The sequence below is a fragment of the Astatotilapia calliptera genome, chromosome 6 (assembly GCF_900246225.1).
Source record: "Astatotilapia calliptera chromosome 6, fAstCal1.2, whole genome shotgun sequence".
NCBI classification, from domain to species: Eukaryota; Metazoa; Chordata; class Actinopteri; order Cichliformes; family Cichlidae; genus Astatotilapia; species Astatotilapia calliptera.
Genome location: NC_039307.1, coordinates 7,876,841 through 7,899,340, shown reverse-complemented (window position 1 = coordinate 7,899,340; position 22,500 = coordinate 7,876,841). Strand labels below are relative to the sequence as shown.

At 41.0% G+C, this 22,500-nt stretch overlaps 2 protein-coding genes across 12 annotated transcripts in view; both read left to right on the top strand.

Moving 5' to 3' along the window:
• Positions 1-6,400, top strand: part of grk4 (G protein-coupled receptor kinase 4) — a 53,993-nt gene extending 47,593 nt beyond the window's left edge. Inside the window, exons 14-16 of one of the 2 annotated variants that reach the window (XM_026169969.1) lie at positions 441-578; positions 1,803-1,934; positions 3,172-6,400. In XM_026169969.1, coding sequence (XP_026025754.1) covers positions 441-578; positions 1,803-1,934; positions 3,172-3,228 — 327 coding nt within the window. In that variant the 3' untranslated portion in view covers positions 3,229-6,400. Of the gene's footprint in view, positions 1-440; positions 579-1,802; positions 1,981-3,171 lie in introns of both variants that reach the window. The other variant, XM_026169970.1, reaches the window with a different exon arrangement.
• Positions 6,401-9,396: 2,996 nt separating this feature from the next.
• htt (huntingtin) overlaps positions 9,397-22,500 on the top strand; it is a 32,546-nt gene continuing 19,442 nt past the window's right edge. For 3 of the 10 annotated variants that reach the window (XM_026169967.1, XM_026169962.1, XM_026169959.1), the window contains exons 1-30: positions 9,398-9,832; positions 10,568-10,651; positions 11,060-11,180; positions 11,296-11,355; positions 11,523-11,602; positions 11,791-11,929; positions 12,043-12,184; positions 12,320-12,498; positions 12,596-12,800; positions 13,154-13,201; positions 13,466-13,543; positions 13,649-14,052; positions 17,577-17,703; positions 17,795-17,910; positions 17,997-18,108; positions 18,309-18,446; positions 19,100-19,258; positions 19,349-19,446; positions 19,584-19,723; positions 19,878-19,941; positions 20,051-20,151; positions 20,257-20,403; positions 20,680-20,800; positions 20,895-21,040; positions 21,139-21,320; positions 21,432-21,649; positions 21,800-21,926; positions 22,008-22,132; positions 22,223-22,333; positions 22,480-22,500. The exon at positions 22,480-22,500 is cut by the window's right edge and continues 57 nt beyond it. In XM_026169967.1, coding sequence (XP_026025752.1) covers positions 9,735-9,832; positions 10,568-10,651; positions 11,060-11,180; positions 11,296-11,355; positions 11,523-11,602; positions 11,791-11,929; positions 12,043-12,184; positions 12,320-12,498; positions 12,596-12,800; positions 13,154-13,201; positions 13,466-13,543; positions 13,649-14,052; positions 17,577-17,703; positions 17,795-17,910; positions 17,997-18,108; positions 18,309-18,446; positions 19,100-19,258; positions 19,349-19,446; positions 19,584-19,723; positions 19,878-19,941; positions 20,051-20,151; positions 20,257-20,403; positions 20,680-20,800; positions 20,895-21,040; positions 21,139-21,320; positions 21,432-21,649; positions 21,800-21,926; positions 22,008-22,132; positions 22,223-22,333; positions 22,480-22,500 — 3,891 coding nt within the window. In that variant the 5' untranslated portion in view covers positions 9,398-9,734. Of the gene's footprint in view, positions 9,833-10,567; positions 10,652-11,059; positions 11,181-11,295; positions 11,356-11,522; positions 11,603-11,790; positions 11,930-12,042; positions 12,185-12,319; positions 12,499-12,595; positions 12,801-13,153; positions 13,202-13,465; positions 13,544-13,648; positions 14,053-17,576; positions 17,704-17,794; positions 17,911-17,996; positions 18,109-18,308; positions 18,447-19,099; positions 19,259-19,348; positions 19,447-19,583; positions 19,724-19,877; positions 19,942-20,050; positions 20,152-20,256; positions 20,404-20,679; positions 20,801-20,894; positions 21,041-21,138; positions 21,321-21,431; positions 21,650-21,799; positions 21,927-22,004; positions 22,133-22,222; positions 22,334-22,479 lie in introns of all 10 variants that reach the window. The other 7 variants (XM_026169966.1, XM_026169965.1, XM_026169958.1 and 4 more) reach the window with 4 other exon arrangements.

Here is a 22,500-nt window from a genome sequence, read left to right as displayed (position 1 = left end):
TTAGCTGCCCTTCTTTAATGGCAATGATGTTCCCAGATAAATTTAGTTTAACCAGAAACTCTGTAGCACTGTAATTTTGTTTTTGGTTTATGTTTTCTTTAACTGGGATTTAGAGATAAAAAAAAAAAAAAGAAAAGAAAAAAAAGTGAAAGTCATTGGATTTTCAGTGCCGTAAATGGAATGAGGGAGGGAGAGTACTGACCTAAGGGGTTAAATCAATAGTTGAAAATAGATAGTGTTATCTGTGGTTCTATTTTGGGTTATACACAAGAGTAGGCCACGTTGAGGAAAAACAGAGCACTGTGGAAATCCTAAGCATGTGAAGAGTTCATGTTAATCAAGAATCCATCTGATTTCACTTATGTCTGGTTTAGCGTTTCCCTTATCATTCAGACATTACTGAGTCATTCCAATGCTCTCCTTCTTTTTTTCTCTGTTAGCCTCGAGCTGTGTACTGTAAAGATGTCCTGGACATTGAGCAGTTCTCCACTGTCAAAGGCGTGAACCTTGACCCCACAGATGACGACTTTTATTCCAAGTTTGTCACAGGCAGTGTCTCCATCCCTTGGCAGAACGAGGTACTGCGAGCTCAGGCCGTTGAGATGATGTCATTGTTTACACCCACAGCACATAGAAACACCTGCATAAATGATGTGCACTCTGCTTTAAGATGAATTTGGAAGACAGAGTAATAATAAGTGTACATTGCATGTGAAGTTGGCGCATGTGTGTAAGTGCAGGTGTTCAGTTATGTCCTAAATGTCCAACGTGAATGGAGAGGGAATGACAGTCACTCCTACGAAGGAGTATTAAGGCCACGATAAGAAAAAAATATTAACGACCAATTTGAGGATAAAGCTGAAATTTCAAGATTAAAGTTGTAATTTTATTTTGAGAAAAAAGTTGAAATGTGGAGATTACAGTCTTTGCTTCAAGGCAAACTGCCGCAGTTTCTGTACCCTCTGAGTTAGTGAAATCATACTCAAGAATTGGTTTTTGTAAATGGAAAATTTGTATAGCGCTTTACACATCCAGTCATCCACCCATTCACACACTGGTGGAGGCAAGCTACAGTTGTAGCCACAGCTGCCCTGGGGCAGGCTGACAAAAGCGAGGCTGCCATATCGCGCCATCGGCCCCTCTGGCCAACACCAGTAGGCGGTAGGTGAAGTGTCTTGCCCAAGGACACAACGACGGAGACTGTCCGAGCCGGGGCTCGAACCGGCAACCTTCCGATTACAAGACGAACTCCCAACTCTTGAGCCACCTTCGCCCTTTCTTGTAACCAAGAAAGAAATGATTTCTCTTTTAGCACATAAAGTGTGGTGATAAATATGAGGACGATGAAAAGATGGTGCAAAAAGCTGCATCTGGTCCGACGGACAAACACAACCTGAAACAGCGGACAAAAGGAAAGGGCTGGCAATGGACAGATGCAAGGTTATCGATGGTTACACCTTCGTGCAATAAAGTGGATGTATTTTATATCACGAGACGACCAATCAATTTGTTTAACTGGGTGCTCTAAACATTGCGTTTTGTAGAGGGTATAGCAAACATGGCAGTTTGTCTTGCAACAACAACGATAATCTCCACATTTCCCCTTTTTTCAAAATACATTTTTGGCTTTAACCTTGAAATTTAGACTTTATTTTCAAAATGTTCAACATATTAATTTTTATGTGTGTGTTTATTAGCAGGGAGCATCTCAAAAGACAAAAGATTCCTTGCAGCAGATTTGACTACTAACTAATTTCCACCTGTTTGAGGTTTAATTACTCACACTCTCTTTGTGTGTGTAGATGATCGAGATGGAGTGCTTCAAAGAAATCAACGTTTACGAGACAGACGGGACACTGTGCCCAGACCTGGACATGAACCGGCCTAACCCTCCACCAAAGAGAGGCTTCTTCTACCGCCTGTTCAGAAGAGAGGCAAGTGCTAGTGCTCCGGCAACTGTGCGAGGGGGTGGGGGCTAAGGTACTTCCTTTCTTCCTACTTTCCTTGCTTCTTTTTTTTCCCAAGGCCTTATCCAAACTCAGCATGTTGAAATATTATCTCTAAGCTGTGAAACTTTGTTTGAATAAGGCCCGTCTTCTCTTTGTAACCCTTCCTCACTAAAGCTTTGCATATTCTTAAGGGGTGATTTGTGCTTAGGGGATGTGCTAATAGTGATGTAAATTCAGTGATGATAAATGATTCTAACAGCATGTTTGTTTGCAGGATTGTTCAGCTTACAGGGTATTTTCACTATGTCCCTCCTGTTTGTTATTACTGGACCTTATATTGTGCTTTAAACTTCCCTTGAATTCTTGTAATTTCACACAGATTCCTACCTTTTTTGTCACAACTTCTGTTTGATCCCAGAGATTTGAATAAGAAGATACGTGATCCCTTACTGCCCTTTAGGGTCCCATGGTTTAGGTGGGGCAATATTGTGTGTATATAGTGTATCAAGTCATGAAAAAGTATTTGCGCCCTTCCTGATGTCTTCTGGGTTTTTTGTTTTTTTTTTGTATACTCATCACACTTGGGTGTTTCAGGTTATCAAACAAATTTTAACAAGAGTAAATACAAAAATTCTGGTTTTAAATCGTGGGAAAAAAAGTCATCCAAATATGCCTGGCCCTATGTGGAAAAGTAGCTGCACTGAACATGAGAGATAATAAGGAGAATGAGAGTTACAGATTTTTTTCCCTTCCTGACCTGTTTTAGACTTTCAGGTTACTTCCAGGCCAACTTATCTTATTAGTGGAAGCTGTCAGGATCATAGAAGACTGAGATGAAGACTGCAGACACTGTTCTCTGGTCCCTCTTGGATTCAGAAAATGAACATCAGTCAAAGATCAGCCATCTCTTTGCAGTAAAAGATGCCTGCTCACATCTTTAGAGAGAGCTTGTGCTTTAACAGCACACATTTACATAGCAGTCCCACTTTCTATTCTGGTTATTATGGATACGTTGAATTGCATGTCTTGCAGTATGTCATCTTCTAACTCGCTTGCAGTTGAGTATTTTACTAATTCCAGCTTTGGCCCTACCGAAAAACCACATCTAATGTGGTTAAGTGAGGGTTACAGGCAAGGGTGACATCATCTTGCACATGTGAGCTGGTGCAGCGATGCAGGTTTCCAATGTTAGTGATATATCCTCACTCTTACTCCTTCCCAGATCTGTTTTGAGGGCAGTTACAGCGATGACGAGACTGAAGGGCCCTCGCGACTTTAAACCACTCCCTTCACCTGCACCCTTCCGCCGCAGAACTTCTCCACAAACTCCAACCGAGCGCAAATCTTAGGAACTCAGTGAATGTTGACCTGTATTTATGAGCTGTATTAAAAGTGTATTATAATTAAAGAAAAAAGTATGAGTTTAAAGATTTTGTACATTTGTACTTGAATTTATGTCTAGATGTATATTTTCACTAAAGGTTGTATTGTACAAAAAGCCATAAAAGTACCACTTGAATGCATACATTTACATTTTTATTTCCTTTTTTATTTTCTTTTGGAATGAGTATGGATAAAGTGTGTTGGGGAGCTTTTTTTTGTTTTGTTTTTAAGAAGCACAGTACCAGTAGTCTTTTTATTTTCTCAATGTAGCATAAGGCCTTTTTGTTTTCTTGTGAGCTGTAATTTTGTCTTTGATTTGGCCAGCGTGACATGTTTTTAGTACATCAGCTCTGCCTGGTTTCAAACTAACCCTAGCCTCCAAATGCCTCAAGGCTCAGGTAGTTCTAAATGAAGTGTGTAGATTCTAATGAAACGGGGTTAAAAATGAATCTAGACTACCGTTGCTGTGTTAATGCCACACTGCTTAACTTTTCCTGTCTGTTTCAAGGACTTACTGCCCCTGTGTATTTAAATTGGTTGAGGTAATCTGATCCCTCTCTTCAGCCCAGTTATGCAGGTGGCCGTGTAGTGAACTGTCTTCTAGGTGCCTGTACCGACCCAGTTCTAGCAGAGGTGGCGAGTTTACTCCTAATTGTGGTTTATTTAGCACGTGTAAGAGTTAAATAGTAAATATGATATGGTGGAGGCCATTTGCAGTAACATGAAGCCTGATCCCCATCATTACTGGACCTCTCTAGAAATCTTTTTTTCATGAGCTGCGAAAGCTCAGAACATTAATTTTTAGATGCACAGCTATTGAGTAAAAGTCTGTTACATTATTCACTTAGGTTGAATATTTTTGGGGTGATTTATCTCTATTCCTCGTCTTTTTTTCTTTGCTGTGTTCTCTGGCTTTTATTTCCTTTTCTGACTGTGTCCAGTTGTTTTGAATTGTTTAGCATGCATATGGTTTTAAGCAGACCAGAAAGCCTCTGGGTGTTTGGACACATTTGACTGAGTTGGAACAGGAAGACAGATGATAAAGGAGGCGATGTTGGAAATGTAACATAGACCTGGCCTGCAGCTGACAACTGCTTCTTTAAAAAAGAAACGACAACAAAAACTCTTGCGCCTGATCAGCTGGTTCAGATGTCAGCCGTCTTTGGCCTTTGTGCTTGGCTGATCGCTAGTTGGCCTCCATTTATCCTCCCTAGCTATAACTGTTTGAGATACATGTAGAATTTGTTACTGATGATGGGCACCTTTGACTACTATATTCAGAGCTTGGATGTTGCTCTCTCAGGAATGACCTGAGAAAGTTGCTCATGTGCGCAGATGCCGAGAAATTAACAATCAGTTGAGTTCTGAATTGCAGAAACAAGATTGTTTTACATTTTCCTACAGCCCTGTTTCCTTCCAAGTTAATCAGCCAAGAGCAAATACATTTTCTTTACTTTCCCCATTTATATATATAAAAAAACAAACAAACATGTTCACCATTTACTTTTTTCTGAGGCATTTCAGACCCATTTTATGAATTTAGCTTTGGAGGCAGTTGCTGTTTACTTCCACCTTCTGTTTTTAATGCTGTGAATACCCCACCTGCACATGTTAGTTTTATGTGTATAACCTAAATGATTAATCAATTTTTTTTCTACAGAAAAGCAAAGTCTGCATTTTGTCAATACAGCGCTTCAGAATCATGTAGGAGCTTGATTCAATTCCTAACACTTTTGAAACTGTATACATTTAAAGTGGCACACATATAGGTCCCCTATGTAATTACCTAATTTGGAGAAGTGGCTTATTCTAAGAGTTTGTCCCCTGTTGCACATTCCATTATCAGGAATCAGATGGGTGCATCTAGCTGTCGCCGGCTTCTTGTCATTGAGTTTCTTAGTGTCTTTATTTCGTTTGTTGTTGCTCTCAGGCACATTTGAAGCTGATTTTGCTTGCCTCTGTAGATTTTAGCCTTTTAGCTCTTTAGCCTCAAAAACCTTGTAAATTATGTATTTCTAACATGTAACTGATTCACTCATTCTCACAAGGAAACTAAACTGTGTTCACCACCCATGACTCTATCATTGTTTTGACCATCTTTACTCTTACACCTTCCATATAGCAGTGAAGAAATTCTGTTTTTCGTTCCATTGCACTAATGGTGTGTTTTGACAATGACTATGGGAAAAGTGTCTTTAAACTTTTGTTGGTTTGTTTTTATTTTGTTTTTTTGCCAGTGATACCAAAAGCGACATAAACTAAATTAGAATTTCTTTGTTATCTGAAGAATTTAGTAGAGAAAGACTGACAGCCTTTATTAAATGTGCCAATAACCAAGTTAATTTTTGACATCCTGCCTTTTTTCAGCCTCTTTATCCTTCCGTCCATTCTTAGAGAAATCCCTTTGCGTAAAGGAACTTTAAACAGCTCAACAGTTTTGAATGTCCGCACTAAGTGCATTGTAATGCCTGTTTAGAAAAATGCATATGTTTTATTACTCAAGCATGTATCAGTTTGTAATACTTCAGGTTCCTTGTATATGTAAATTATGACCTTCTAGTGCCAACATATCTCACTGGTATCTGAGGACATCTTTATGAATCGCAAGGCGACCAGCTGAGTCTTTGAATTCATAAAGCGCATTCCTTCTCTTCTGCCTTTCCTCCAAGACTCTGATGGTGAGTCAAGCCACTTCCCGAACACTGGGATGGCGCTCACCAGCGACGTTTCGAAGCGCAAGTTATTTAGTTTACTCAAGTCTAGCTTTGGGATGACCACCGACACAGGCTGGGAGGTTTTGCGGGGTTTCACGTTCTTTTGTCCAGATTTGTCAGTTAAGTAATATTTTCGAGAAAGGGAGAAATGATGGATGGATTATGGGTTTTCAAACTCGGCCTGGGACTTCTTGATTTTTCTTCTTTATTTTGTATCTGTACAGTCATGTCGTTCAACCACTGCAGTCATTGTTAATTCTTGTACAAGTTGTATCACTGGTTGTTGTACCATATCTGACATTTGTAATTATGAAATAATACACTGCCATTTGTATAAAAATACTTGTGTCTTGACTTATTTGATCTGTGTTTTTTGTTTTATTACTGTGAATAAAAGTCCATCGATTGGAAGAGTATAAAATGTAATGATCTAGTGCTGGGGGAAAAAAAAGTATCCCCCCCCCCTTCCTCTTTTCTTATTTTTTGCATATTTGTCACCCTTAGATGTTTCAGCATTCATCAAATTTTAATGTAAGACAAAGATAACCCAGGTAATTACAAAATCAATTTTTAAATTATTTCATTTTAAAGGCATGATGAAGCTAGGGATGGGAATTCATAAGAATTTAGCAATTCCATTATCGATATCACTTATGGATTAAAAATCCTTATCGATTCTCATTGGCTCTGCTTTGAAAGTCATCACCATCACTAAGCAGCATATCTGGGGCTGTGGTCAATATTCAATCAGCTTTAACATCACTCTGGGTTGTTGGCTATCTAAGCGTTAGCATGCTGTCTGCTGAGATGCTTGCAAAGAGCCGAAATTGTGTTAGCAGCAAAACTGAGTTGTTTCTGTCCTGGATGCAGTTTGCATTTTGCCATCACGCTCCATATGTGGAAAGGTAATGCTACCCTTGGTAAATCACAGCCTTCTTAATCAGGAAATCATGTAAATAGAAACCAATCTGAAGTAGACAGAAATATTGCAAAAAGCAACACATTGTGCTTCAATCTAAAGGAACTCAAGAACAATTAAGGAGCAAAGTCACTGACATCTGTCAGTCTGGAAAGGGTTACATAACCATTTCTAACCAAGGTGAGAGACATTATCCACAAATGTTGAAAACTTAGAAGACTGGTAAACATTCCCAGTAGTGATGCGACTACCATAATTACTCCAAGAACTCATTGACAACTTATCCAGAAGGTCACCAAAAAACCCAGAACAACATCTAAAGAAAGAAGAGCGTGTGCAAAAAAGGGTGTAGCTATTGCGGTATACAGTGTGTTAAGTGGAGGAGTTGTACGGGGAGATGGCCACAGGCAGAAATGATTTCCTGTGTCGTTCAGTGGTGCTTTTTGGTAATCTCAGTCTCTCACTGAACGTGCTCCTGTGACTGACCAGCATGTCATGGAGTGGGTGGGAGGTATTATCCAACATTGTCTTTATTTTGGACAACATCCGCCTCTCCGACACCACCGTAAGGGAGTCCAGCTCCATCCCCATAACATTACTGGCCTTACGGATCAGTTTATTGAGTCTGTTGGCATCTGCGACCCTCAGCCTGCTCCTCCAGCATGCAACGGCGTAGAGAATTGCACTGGCCACAACAGACTCATAGAAAATCCTTAGCATTGTCTGGCAGATGTTGAAGGACCTCAGCCGCCTCAAAAAATACAGATGACTCTGGCCCTTCCTGTAAAGTGCTGTGGTGTTTTTAGCCCAGTCCAGTTTATTGTCAATGTATACTCCGAGGTATTTATAGTCATCCACAATGTCAACACTGACCCCCTGGATTGAAACAGGGGTCAAGAGTTTCCTGGTCTTCCTGAAGTCCATGATCACTTCCTTGGTCTTTGCCATGTTGAGCAGAAGATGATTCTGCTCACACCACGTGACAAAGGAGTTAACCACAGCCCAGTACTCTATCTCATCATCCCTGCTGATGCACCCAACCACTGCAGAGTCATCAGAAAACCTCTGAATATGGCAGGTCTCTGTGCAGTGGCTGAAGTCTGTGGTGTAGAGGGTGAAGAGGAAGTGGGAGAGGACGGTCCCTTGTGGTGCCCCTGTGTTGCTGATTACCTTGTCAGACACACACAGTAATCTAAACGAGATGGAACAAAAGCATTGACAAGTATGGCGGTACTGTTTGGAGTGATTGAAGGACGAAGGCGGTTAATATGATGAAGATGAAAATAAGAAGACTGAGTGATATTATTCATATGTGCCGTGCTGTCGAGGATGACACCAAGACTCTTAACCGGAGGGAAAGGTGTGCCAACACAGTTATCACTGGATAATGAAAGACTTCTGGTTGGAACTTTAGTCAGTTTTGATTTGGTGCCTATTAGAATAAATTCTAAAGTAGTGATAGTAGTATGATGGTCTGGGCCTACTTTGCTGCTTCAGGACCTGGGCAACTTATCGTAATTTATGGAATCATGAACTCTGCTCTCTACAAGACAATCCTGAATTAGAGAATCTGGCCACTAACTCAAACCCTGAAAGTCAAGCACACTTAGGTCAACAGGACTGTGATTCTACACACACCAACAAGTCCACATCTAAAAAAAAAAAAAAAAAGAGTTTTGGACAGTCTCGTCAAAGTCTGGACTCAAATCCAATTGAAATGCTTTGGCATAACCTTAAGCAGGTCGCTCACGCTAAAAAACAAAAAACCCTTCAATGTGGCTGAATTAAAACAATTCTGCAAAGAAGAGTGGGCCATAATTCCTCCATAGCACTGTGAAAGACGCATTAGCAATTATCCCAATAAATGCTTGACTGTAGTTGATGCGGCCAAAGGAGACACAACCAGTTATTAGGTTTAGGGAGCAGGTAGATTTGGGTGGCTTTTCCTCCCTTAATAAATGAAATAATCATTTAAACAGCATTTTGTATTCATTTGGGTTATATTTGTCTAATATTGAAATTAGTTTGATCTGAAAAAAATAATAATAATAAAAAAGAAACGAAATCCGGAGTAAAATACTTAAAGTTTATGCCATTAGACCTACCTTTGTTCCATTCATTACCTGCTTCTTCCAATTTGTCAGAGATCATAGCACTAACAAATGAATAAATGATCGAATAACTGTGTCAGGAGGGGCTGGTTTCAGTGCATTTGTTTTTCCTTCCTACGCTCTCTTATCAGTTGACACCCACTGTTATCAGCGCACACACTAAAGTCAATACTTGTAAATTACACTTGAACAAATCTGTCCTGCACTCCAGATTTCAGCGGTCTCGTGACTGCAACAATAACAACAAAAGAAAAAAAATCACAGTGTCGTATTGGTTCTTTCTAAAGCCACTCAACAAAAATCCGGACTCTGATTGGCTGCTGACGTTGCACCCTTCCCCTCTCGGTAAACCTGTCACACAAGCTACTTCCTGGTGTGATTGGTGGGAAAACGCAATGCTGCATCAAAGATGGCTTATTATCAACCTGCATTTGATTTATTTAGGAATAGTAGTGTGAAAGAATAAGTGGCGCTCTCCGAGAAGACAAGGCGGAGAGCTGGTGGTAGCTGTCGCGAGCAGTGTTAGCACTCTCGCCGCACTACGCACCTCTTGCTCTCTACGTGCGCAAACGTTAACTTGCCTCTACTCTGCTAGCTAGTTAGCTCACATAGTAAATATTAGCTCGTCAAGCAAGCTTGCTTATTGTAGATTACTAAAATGGCCACCATGGAGAAATTGATGAAGGCCTTTGAGTCTCTGAAGTCATTCCAGCAGCAGCAGGGACCACCGACCGCCGAGGAGCTCGCTCAGAGGCAGTAAGTTGATTTTTGTCCAGCGGTGACAGAATAGGAGGCGAGGAGCCGTTAGGCTAGACCCTTAGCTTATCGTGCTAGCAGCGTTGGTCCATTTCGGGTAGATAACCAACGTTTAATAGATGGCTTTAAGTCAGCTGCACTAAAACGTAAACTGGGAATGAGGCTAAGGTGTTATTCATACTTCTCAGCCCATTTAGGTCCACTTGTTGCCATGCTTTAGATCGCTGCTTAGCGATGCTCGCTATCCTAACGCGATCTGATTGTTTGCTAGCCTGATTTTAGGATCAGAACGGCTGAATGATGGCTAACACAGAAGGCTGATGCCAAGAACACGTGAAAGGGTCAGGAGGATCAATTTCAAGGACGTAATTTTGTGTATTCAGTAGCAGAGGACATTGAGTTTCATAATAATATTTAAACTGCTTATGCAAACGGTTATGAATGGAATGATGAACATAGCGGGGCTTCCTGCACTTGCTTCATCTCCAAGAAGTTTTACAGATCTAGTCCGTTGTTGGTTGAAACACAGGGATAGGAATTCATTTATATAGCTTGTAAAGAAGTGAATTGATGGGATCAGTGCGTAAGGAATACAGTTGTAGGGGATGGCTCTGACTTATAGTTATTATTTTAATCACTGCATTCCTTGGCTATAAGCAAGATACCTAAATTCAGTCTTTCTTTGTGCACACACACACTCACGTCATCTTTTGCATTTTGTCTTATCTTCCACAGAAAAAAGGAGCAAGCTGCCACAAAGAAGGACAGGGTGACCCACTGTCTGACAATATGTGAAAACATTGTGGCTCAGTCACTGAGGTATTCCTTGTTATTTGATCTAAATATGTGTTGGTGTGAGTCATATCTTTTTATATTCTTTTAGGGTTTCCTATCACCTTCACTAACTGTATAAATGGTAAGATAGCTTTTCTGTAAAGCATGTCTGAGGTGCAGGGTGATGTCATTTGCAACCAGAGCTTCTTCAGTAGTGATTTTACATCTGATTTCACTGATTTCTGTGATATTTGGTTTCACTTTTGTATTTTGGGAATGAAGTGGGGACATGTTCGTCTTTACATATATATATTTTTCTTTTCTGTAATGTCCTTTTTGGAAAAAAACTTATTGCACCTAAGTTTTATGAGTTTATGCTAGGGGGTTAACAGTTTGAGAAAGGGAAAAAATTTATATATTTTTGGCTTTTCCTCTCTCTGGTCCTGGGAATAGAACATCTCCAGAGTTTCAGAAACTGCTTGGCATTGCCATGGAGATGTTCCTGCTCTGCAGTGATGACAGTGAATCAGATGTTCGGATGGTAGCCGATGAGTGCCTGAACAAAATAATCAAAGTGAGCAAAATCTGCAAGATGGGACAAATGAATAAGAATATTAATGACAAAAATTGTCAAAATAAGTTTGGTGTTGTTGGTGGTAGTGTTAATCATTCATTTTGATAATTTTCAGGCACTGATGGACTCCAACTTGCCTAGACTGCAGCTGGAATTGTACAAAGAAATTAAAAAGGTAAGGCATGGGGTTGTAAAGTGAGCATTTTGTAATACACCTTATATGTCTTTACTCTCAGACTATAGGCCAGTGTTAGATGTGAAAAGAAATTGTTTGACGTTTCTTTAGAGAAAGTACGGTCAGATATTAGACATGGTAATATCAGTGCTTGTGTGGCTCAATAGAATGGTGCCTCTCGGAGTCTGAGGGCAGCTTTATGGAGGTTTGCTGAGCTTGCCCACCTCATCAGACCGCAGAAATGCAGGTATGCAAACTTATAATATTTTTACATTTTTTTTTTTAAACCATTATCCACAACATGTCTTATTTTATAGTCTGCTGCTTTTGTGGGGACAACATCAAAGTATCATCTGTGCTTTTTTTACTTGCATATGCATATTTTTGTTTTGCTTCTACTTCATGTATACTTCTTCTCTCTCCCTTATGGCACAGACCTTACCTGGTCAACCTGTTGCCGTGCCTCACCAGAATCACAAAGCGGCAGGAAGAGACTGTGCAGGAGACACTTGCTACAGCAATGCCCAAGATCATGTCTGCCCTGGGACACTTTGCCAATGATGGTGAAATCAAGGTATTCACCTGCTGATTGTGTGCTAAAGTAGAAAAAAAAATCATAGGCCAGTGGAAACTCTTTTTTTTTTTTTTTTTTTTTTTTTTAACATCATCCAACTATTTCTGTTTTAGGTGCTGCTGAAGGCATTTGTGGCTAATCTGAAGTCCAGCTCCCCGACCATTAGACGGACAGCAGCCAGTTCAGCTGTTAGTATTTGCCAGCACTCCAGACGCACCAGCTACTTCTACACCTGGCTCCTTAATGTGCTTCTGGGTAGGTTGCACACTGGCTCACTGTCAAGCACAGACCTTGGGCATGTCTTTTCTACCCTTTTACATTTTACTAAGCTCATTTGTGTTAAAATATGTGAGCTAATTTAGAATTTTTGCCCTTTTCGCCTTTTTCCAGGTCTGTTGGTTCCGGTGGATGATGAACACCCCAGCCATCTAATACTGGGGGTGCTGCTAACCCTTCGTTACCTGATGCCTCTGCTGCAGCAGCATGTCAACTCCACTAGTCTTAAAGGAAGCTTTGGTGTCATGAGAAAGGAAGCTGATGTACAGCCAACACCCGAACAACTGCTGCAGGTGAGATGGAATTTTTTTGTGTTTAAATATGAAAAAAGAGTTTGTATACACTTGTATAATTGGATGTGCAATAATTCTGTATGCATGTCTTTTAAAGGTGTATGAGCTAACCCTACACTACACACAGCACTGGGATCACAATGTGGTCACAGCTGCTCTGGAGCTGCTGCAGCAGGTCTTCAGGACTCCCCCACCAGAGCTTCTGCATATGCTCATTACTGCTGGTAGCATCCCACATGCCACCGTTTTTCGTCAGGACACTGAGAACCGCTCACGTTCTGGCAGCATCCTTGAATTCATTGGTAATCACATGAATTGACTAATACTATCTAAACAGTGCTTTTTATCATCCCTTTAGATATGTGTCTAGAAATATTTACACAGTCAACCAGCTCTAGAGACACGATTTTTATCTGTTTCAACTAGTTTATAATTCATTCACTTATGCTGACTTTGCCAGGGAACCGCATGGACAAACTGTGTTGGGGTTCCACCCTAGCCTCTTCTTTTATTCGTGGCCTTTTTCTTTGCATTTTAACTAATTTTCTGACATCCTTAAATAATAGTTTCTGTTTCTTATAAGCTTCTCTGAGCCTGTACTACTTTCCTACTCCTCAACTTCTATTTCTGCTTCCTGTTTTCATGCCTTTTGCAGCGGGGGGAGGGTCTTCCTGCAGTCCACTCCTTCTCAGGAAACAGAGAGGTGACTAGTCTGTTTATCTCCTCTGTTCACCTCTTTCCTCTCTCAGATGTGCCAATCAGGGCTTGAACAAGTTTACCTTCAACTGTGAGGCACTAAAGGCCGTGGACTTGCCTAAAATTACATATTATTATCCCTGTATATCTAAATTTTATTCTTGTACTCAATTTAAAGTAAATCACCACACTTAGGTTTGAGTGCCTTTCCTTTTTTTAAACTGCTGTTAATCTTACAGATTCATATTGACAATAAACCTGTTATTTCCAGGTAAAATGCTCTCTGGAGAGGAGGATGGGTTGGAGGATGACCCTGAGAGGACTGAGGTCACAACTGGTGCTTTCACAGGTGAGATGCAAATTATCAAGTTTATGTCAACTTTGACTGTGTTCCTAATTTCACAGTGTAAGTATGTGGAGCAAAAATAAAGCTTCTGTGTGTTTCTTACTTTAGCATCAGTTGTTGGTGCAGACGGCTCTTCTGCAGCCCAGGTGGACATCATCACTGAACAGCCTCGGTCTTCCCAGCATGCTCTGCAGCCTGGTGATTCTGTGGACCTCAGTGCCTCCTCAGAACAGGGTGGTGGCGGAGGTGGGACATCTACATCAGGCACTCCAGAGTCACCCAATGACAACGAGGAGGAAATGCTGAGTCGGAGCTCCAGTGGTGGGGCAAATGTTACCCCAGAGACTGCTGACTACACCACCCCAGAGAATGCGACTCCAGAGGGAGGGCCTCTAGGAGAAAGTGGGACACTGCTAGGCACTAATGATCGCTCACTTCCACCCAGCGACTCCTCCCAAACCACCACAGAGGGACCGGACTCAGCTGTCACCCCTTCGGATGTAGCAGAACTGGTAAGTTGACTGGGTAGGACTGCACATGGCTAATTTTATTTGAGACTACAGCTTGTACATCCAGTAATTGTGTGGGTTTCTGTTGAATAAAATGAACAGTGTGCTTCCCTAGACAATGATGGATTTAATTACCATGCAATCCATTAATTACCTCTGAACCTTTGTGTCTCTGATGGCATTTTTCTTGGTTTGAAAATGATGCTTCACTTCCCAGAACGTTGATTCTGTTGATCTAGATGTAGTTTATTGAGTCACTTGGATGAGTTACGAAACCTGTATCCCACTGAAAACATCTTATTTTCTTCAACATTAGTGGAATATTGGTAATATTGGTGATTACACAACTTTATTATCCCCCTCGATTTCCTGAAGACTTGTGGTAGATGGTGTTCCTCTCTTCACCACCACTACCGCTCAGTTCTTCAGAGGTGGGAATGCTCCTGTAATATTCTATAACAATCCATGAGATTGTTATGAACTGGTGCTAAAAATAACATTACATTTAAAATGAATTAAATTGATTGTAAAAGATTTTGGGGTCAAATATATTTCTTTGTCCCTGAGAATAAATATTTCTTCCAGTAGTGATATTGAGTAGCATATTAACAGGAGGTGATTACAAAACAACTTCCTTTGCACTAGCATTTCTTTCTGAAGACTTTTTAAAAGATAAAAAGCAGCTTATCAGAGTAGCAGCTAGAAATACTTTCAAGAAGATCAGTTTTTATCCTTAAATCTTTTGTGCAGGAAAAAAGGAACATGAAATCCTTAAGTGTTCAACTATAATGCTAACATTAATAAGTCACAATCTTGTTGTTAAGTGATTATGTATGAACCCTGCTTACAAACTACCCTGCGTTTATTAAGGCTGTTGTCTTTTTATGGTGTTTTAATGCTTTGAATCTTCTTAAATTTAATCTGAAGAAGCCCCTAAAAATAGTCAGTGATCACTGTCGGCTTCTCTGGATTTTTATTGCTAGTGTTCATCTGCAGGACATTTTAAAGCTCAGTTTTTAAAACCTTGCGATGTAACTACAGCCTATTGGCTCACGATTTGCTGGACACCAAATATTTGAATCAGGTCACCCTGAGGCTAATAAAGATTTGAACAGGTACATGAAGCTGAGGATGAGGAATTTGTCACAGCTAGTAATCCAAACCATGCAGCAGTATATTAATGACTTACCTCGTGATGGAGATGGATCATCACTTCTGACTGAAGTTTGGCTCGTTTTCAGCATTTTTCCTGCCATGCGATTGCATTTGTCTCTGCCCATCCCTGAACCTCACGTTAACATTTACCGAGGGGAAAAAAAGTCTGCGTCTATCCTTCAGCTTCACTATGCTAATGTGTTTCTATATTACCCTAACCATAGCGCTGTAGCTAGCCACAACGTAGCACATTATTATATACCAGCTAGTCCAACTTCAGTAACCCTACAAACGTCGCCGCTGTTCAGTTTTCTGTCTTCATTCATGTCTGACGTGATAGCAGAGCTGTGCGTTTTTAGTTTTTCAGAAATCCCTCGGTCAGAACATTGTACATTATCTTCAGATGGAAACTAACGAGCTAACTCCCAGCCTACTTCTAATTCTGGTAAACTTCAGAAATTCTGTTTTTTCATGAATGCCTGGATGTTAAACCGGTAGAGCAGCCACACTGATCATTTTTATCAAAGATGAAAGGATTTAGACAGTTTCTAACTCTCAATGATGCCCCAGTGTTTGTTTGAGTTTGGGAACTGAAGAGGAATTTGGACCTGGAAACAGCTAATGACGTCAGACTGAGAAGCGGATAAGTCTTATTTTCCCCAGTTATGCTTTTAGAAGCAGTTGGACTTGTTTTCTATGTCATTAATTTTTTGTCTTTTTATTATGCTCCTAATCATGACACAGTAATTTTGACTGTTGGACTTGGTTGTGGATTAAGTTCACGGTCTGTTTCTCCTGTTAGGATTATTTTGGGGGATGCTTTTTCAATCTTTTTCACTCTTCTGGAACCAGTTTTCTTATCAGCAGCAAAACATGTTCCTAAGGTTAAAAAAATCACGAGCATCATTCCTAGATGATGCATTCAGGACTTGAAACAATAAAGGCTGCATATGCATAATGCAACACGTTCTTTAAAATCTAGTACATATAAAAACAAAGCAAAATAAAACAAAAAAAACTTCTATCTTAGATTTTTAACTCTGTCATCCACTCATTTAATAAAACTCTAACTCTTTCAAATGTTACTTAAGAAAAAGTTTAATTTGCAGATTTTTGCCGCTGTACCTGGAGTGTCAGGTTAATCTGCCTTTCTGGCCCCGACTACAGAACTTTTGTTACATAATAATTCTACCTCTGTGGTCTTGCCCCCCCTTTCCTATATCCTTCGTACCAGTCACTTCGTACCAGTCACACTTCATTGCCACGGGTGATTGAGCCTTCCCCACCCTCGCCAGCTTCCACTGAGGGTCCCGATGCCGCAGACAGCGACTCATCTGGCTACACTGCCTCCTCTTCGTCTTCTTCATTTTCTTTCACCTCCTCTTCCTCCTTCTATGCCACCACCTCCTCCTCCAGCAGTAGTGACAAGGTCAGCCTGCAGGACACAGTGAACAGACTGGGATGGGCTTGCTTGTTTCAATACATTTGGCTTTCTTCATTCTTTCTCCTTTGGTTGGCTCAACCCATGCAAAGACTTTTCCTAGCTTGTTGCCTCTTTTCCCCTCCTGTTGTCACCGACAGTAGATTATGCACCTTTCTTTCCCCCCTCATTTTGAGGTATTCCCTCCTGAAAATCAGATGCGTTTTGATAAAAGCAAGCAGCTTTGACATCCCGTGTGACTGGCCTGGAGTGAAGTTCAAAAGGAGAGGCATGAAGGCCAACTGTTTTTTTGTTGTTGTTGTAATTCTTCAGATTTGGTTCTCTCTACCATTTGAAGAGGCTGTGACGGGCTTTTGTTCCAGCCAAACTTGGAGAATAAGACAATATTCACATTTTCCTCTCTTCTTTTTTATTGTACCATTAAATTGGTTTATCTTGTGAGGGAGAGTTGTTCTTACCAAGCTGGTTTACTGTCAGAAGTCATGCAAACCAAAACCAAGAGAATAACATGCACTTTAGAAGAGCTGTAGTTCTGCTTAATAAAAAATATTGTTAGCATTTCAGGGTCAGGTTGGAGCAAAAGCTTGGTCTTCCTCTGGATTGTTGACTTTTTAAGCTTGTGCTTTTTCCTGTATGCAGTTGATTTGCTGTGAATTGTGTTGACCCAAGCATGATTCAGTAGACCTGTTTAATGGGGGAATTTTTTTTTAAAATTTAATTTGTAGTTTTAGTCATTTGTTATGTTTTCCTCTGTCCAGTAACTAACTCGGTGAGTCGAAACTATTAGGTATCATGTGCATGCAGTTACATTTCAAAGTTTGGCAAACTGCCAGTTCTAATACATTTATGAATTTGAGTTTTCCCTTTTGAAGATGGTTTCTTTTTAATTGATTTGTGTGTGTGTGCTTGTGTGTGCTTGTGTGTGCATAAGGTTCTGGATGGCAGTGAGAGTCAGTACTCTGGAATGCAGATTGGAACACTACAGGATGAAGAAGATGAAGGAACAGCACCTTCTTCCCAAGAAGAACCCCAAGAACCATTCCTGCAGTCAGCACTTGGTGCGTTTGTGTACACAGCTATGCACACATAAACGCAGATGGGCTCTGCCTAATAGAAAGCTTTAATGGTGGTTATTGTTTCTGTGTATAGCTCTTAGCAAGCCTCATCTCTTCGACGGCCGCGGTCACAACCGGCAGGGTTCAGACAGCAGTGTGGACCGTTTCATACCAAAGGATGAACCTGCTGAACCCGAGCCCGATAATAAGGTAAAGTGACTTAAAACTCTCCGTGCTTGTCATATATGGTTGAAGTGAAAGGTTAACATTATGTCACTTGTCTGCTTTTCTGTCAGCCATCACGCATAAAAGGTCCAATTGGGCACTATACAGACCACAGTGCGGAGCCACTAGTGCACTGTGTCCGGCTTCTTGCTGCTTCCTTCCTACTAACAGGACAAAAAAATGGTGAGTGGGTGTTCTGCTCAATACCAAAATTTTTTTTTTCGTTTTGAAACTGAAAATTTGACTCCTTGATCTGATTGTCAAAATATATCTAACAGCAAAGTACAACTTCTACTCTCAGGCCTCTCATATATCGGAGTTGTGCTTGTTCCTGTGACTTTTTGACATCTGTGTGTGTTATTATTTGCTTTGTGTTTCTTCAGGCTTGATTCCTGACAAAGAGGTGCGAGTAAGTGTGAAAGCCTTGGCTCTCAGCTGTGTTGGAGCAGCGGCAGCGCTGCATCCCGAAGCCTTCTTTAACTCCCTCTATTTGGAGCCGCTGGACGGCGTTCCAGTTGTAGGTAAGAACTGGGGGAAAAAAAAACAAAAAACTGCTCCTATCTAGTAGATGTCTAAGTAATGTGCAATAGTAAACCAGTGTGTATGCTCCCAGTACTGAAACTATAATAATAATAATAATGATGGATTGGATTTATATAGCGCTTTTCAAGGCACCCAAAGCGCTTTACAAATCCACTATTCATTCACTCTCACATTCACACACTGGTGGAGCCAAGCTACGGTTGTAGCCATAGCTGCCCAGGGGCAGACTGACAGAAGCGAGGCTGCCATATCGCGCCATCGGCCCCTCTGGCCAACACCAGTAGGCAGTAGGGTAAAGTGTCTTTCCCAGGGACACAACGACCAGGACAGAGAGCCCGGGGATCAAACCAGCGACCTTCCGGTTACAGATGCGCTTCCCAACCCCCTGAGCCACGGTCGCTAAATACACTCCAGCTATTGTTACTTGCATTTTGACATGTGCATTTCATACTCTGATTTGGAAAAAAATGTCTTGTTTGAAGGCGCTCTGCACAACATGTGTTACAGTGAAAGCATTTTTCATTTACAGAATAGTAACTTATTTGTACAACTGTATTTGTGTGTCTTTTAACACTTTTTGGCATTATTATTATTATTTTTTATTTTTATTTTTATTTTTTTACCTTTTCAGAGCAACAATATATTAGTGATGTCCTGGGCCTCATTGACCATGGAGACCCCCAGATTAGAGGAGCTACAGCTATCCTATGTGCAGCCATCATACAGGCTGCGCTCACCAAAACACGTTTCAACATACACACTTGGCTGGCCAGTGTGCAGAGTGCAACAGGTTTGTGTGTTGGTCTTTGTCTTACTTGCATTTTGCAAAGAATTGAGAGTATTTAAAGATGCCTATCATACCTGTCTGTCTGTACTCTAGGTAACCCACTGTCCCTGGTGGACTTGGTGCCTTTGCTTCAGAAGACTTTGAAAGATGAATCCTCTGTCACCTGCAAGATGGCTTGCTCTGCAGTGAGGGTAAGATGGTTTTGTGTGAGTGTGTTGGTAATCTCTACTCTATCTCTGTCTTGCTTTGTCCCTCAAGTTCTTTTTTTGTGTCTGTGCTTTTGTTTGTGAGTCTGACCCATTGGTTTTTTGTGTGTGTTTTGTTTCAGCACTGCATCACGACTATTTGCAGCAGTACCCTGAGTGAGATTGGCCTGCAGTTGGTGATTGACCTCTTTGCGCTGAAGGACTGCGGCTATTGGCTTGTTCGCACTGAGCTCTTGGAAACTCTGGCAGAATTAGACTTCCGGTAGGATACTTTTGTATCCTGATGCCTGTTATATACAGTCTCTGTTTTCTAAAAATAATAATAACTCAACTTTAAACTTAAGCTCGCCTTTACTTTGTATTACCTATAATTGCTTTTTAAAGTTTTTTTTTTTTTACTTTTTCCCGTGTTTTAGATTAGTTAATTTTTTGGAGAGGAAAACTGAGACTTTACATAAAGGAGATCATCACTACACTGGGGTAAGGTTATTTTCTGATAATTTTTTTTTAATGATCTTTTCTTTGAAATATCCTTTCTGGGTTTCTGCATTCAGCTGTTGACTGGTGTTGTTTGTTTACATTTCTCTAGCGTCTGCGGCTGCAAGATAGAGTCCTGAATGATGTGGTCATACATCTGTTGGGAGATGACGATCCAAGAGTACGGCACGTGGCTGCCTCTGTGGTCAGAAGGTAAAATGCCTCTTCACATATAGCACGTGCTATGTTCTTTATGTAGTGGACTGTAAATAAGCCCTTTTTGACTTTCGTCATATCTCTCTTCCTGTCTCTTTACAGACTAGTTTCCAGGTTGTTCTATGACTGTGACCAGGGCCAGGTTGACCCAGTGGTAGCAATCGCCCGAGACCAGAGTTCAGTCTATCTGCAGCTGCTTATGCATGAGACACAACCCCCATCCCAGTTCACAGTTAGCACAATCACAAGGTACACACGCGCCCACACTTCCAGTATATCTCGTGCCTCATCAAAGGTCAGCTTAGCCTATATTACTATGAAGAAGTTCTCAACCTTGTTGACCTGGTTATCCTTTTTTTATTACAATGTGTCTTATTGTACTCATTATAAGAGCTATTTTCAACCCCAGACATATTTTTCTTGTGATAAGAAATGCTTTGAGCCACAAGCTTTTATAAGATTTTGCAGTTAAATACACAATTCCTGAGGGAACCTTGGAATAATTACTTAAAATTTTGTCGCCAGGACATACCGAGGCTACAACATGTCCAACACTATCTCTGATGTCACGTTGGAGAACAACTTGTCCAGAGTAGTTGCTGCCGTCTCGCATGCTTTGACCTCGTCTACCTCCAGAGCTCTAACTGTAGGTTTTCAGCTCATTGTTTGCCTGCTCTAAAGCAAGTTTATGGCATTTGTTTCATAACATCTGAATATTTATCATGCTGTCTTCTCTGCAGTTTGGCTGCTGTGAGGCTTTGTGCCTTCTAGCTTCAAATTTTCCAGTGGGCAATTGGAGCACAGGCTGGCACTGTGGCTACGTTAGCTCCAATAGCAACTTTTCATCCCGTTCTAGTCTTAACCGCAGTAGGGGCAGAACCCTCAGGTTTGTATGCTGCACTGATTAATACATTTTTTTACATAATCATTTCAACTCTTTCTCTAGACTCCCCTTACCTTCTGTCTGTTCACTCCTTTCTGCAGTTTATCACAGCCTAGCAGTGCTCCAGCCTCTTCAACCACCTCATCTGCACCAGATGCAGAGCGGAGGACTCTGACTGTAGGAATTGCCAACACAGTGCTCTCCTTATTGTCTTCTGCCTGGTTTCCACTGGATCTCTCTGCGCATCAGGATGCACTGTTACTTTCTGGAAACCTCATAGCTGGTGGGTAATTTACTTCAAGAGTTTCAGGTATTTTACATATAATTTAATATGACATGAAGATGTTTTACTCTGACATTTGTTGATTCATCACTACCCTAATGATGTTCTCAGCTGTGGCTCCTAAATGTATGCGCAATCCCTGGGTTGGGGAGGAAGAAGGCAGCAGTGGGACCAGTAGTGGAGGCCCAAGTAAGTTGGAGGAACCCTGGGCCGCGCTATCAGAACGCTCCCTGGTGGTCATGGTGGAGCAACTCTTTTCCCATCTGCTGAAGGTCCTCAACATCTGTGCCCATGTGTTGGATGATACACCACCAGGACCAGCAATGAAGGTGCGTTTGATGAGGAGAGTTATTTGGTTTAACAGACTCATGAAAGAAAATATTTGGCACCATGCATTCAGGTGCATTTTACCACAAGTTTGATCCACAGGATGTCTGATATATTGTGTTCTGTTGTTGCATTCTATACCAACTTTATAGGCCACTCTCCCCTCCCTGAGCAACACCCCCTCCCTCAGTCCCATTCGTAGGAAAGGCAAGGAGAAGGAGGTTGCCGACCCCAGTGCCACCCCTATGAGCCCAAAGAAAGGCAGTGAGGCCAACACAGGTAAATGCCTCACCATGCTTAAAAAAGGGTACAGATCATCTCTGTGAGTCTCAGAATATTAAGTAGTGTTTTTCTAAGCAGGTAGGCCAACAGACAGTACAGGCTCAACAACTGTAAACAAATCGACCACCTTTGGCAACTTCTACCACCTGCCTCCCTACCTCAAGCTCCATGATGTGCTCAAAGCTACGCATGCCAACTATAAGGTCAGAACACTTCTTTGTTTAAACTTAAAATGATTTTAATAGATTTTTGCTGCCTGTATGGTGGTTTATGGATGGTCTAATGTTTTCTAGGTTACGTTGGACCTTCACAGTAGCCAAGAAAAGTTTGGAAGTTTCCTGCGCGCTACATTAGATGTTCTTTCTCAGCTGCTGGAGTTAGCCACACTTCATGACATCGGGAAGGTAAAGATGAATTTCAGTGTCTTTCAGTGTTAAGTTTGGTGCGATCCCTTAACAAGGGGTCTTGTTCATTTCTTGTTAACAACCAATTTATTGATATTCTTCTTCTTTATCAATAGAAGAAGTAACCTTTTTTTCTTTTCTTTTAGTGTGTGGAGGAAATTTTGGGC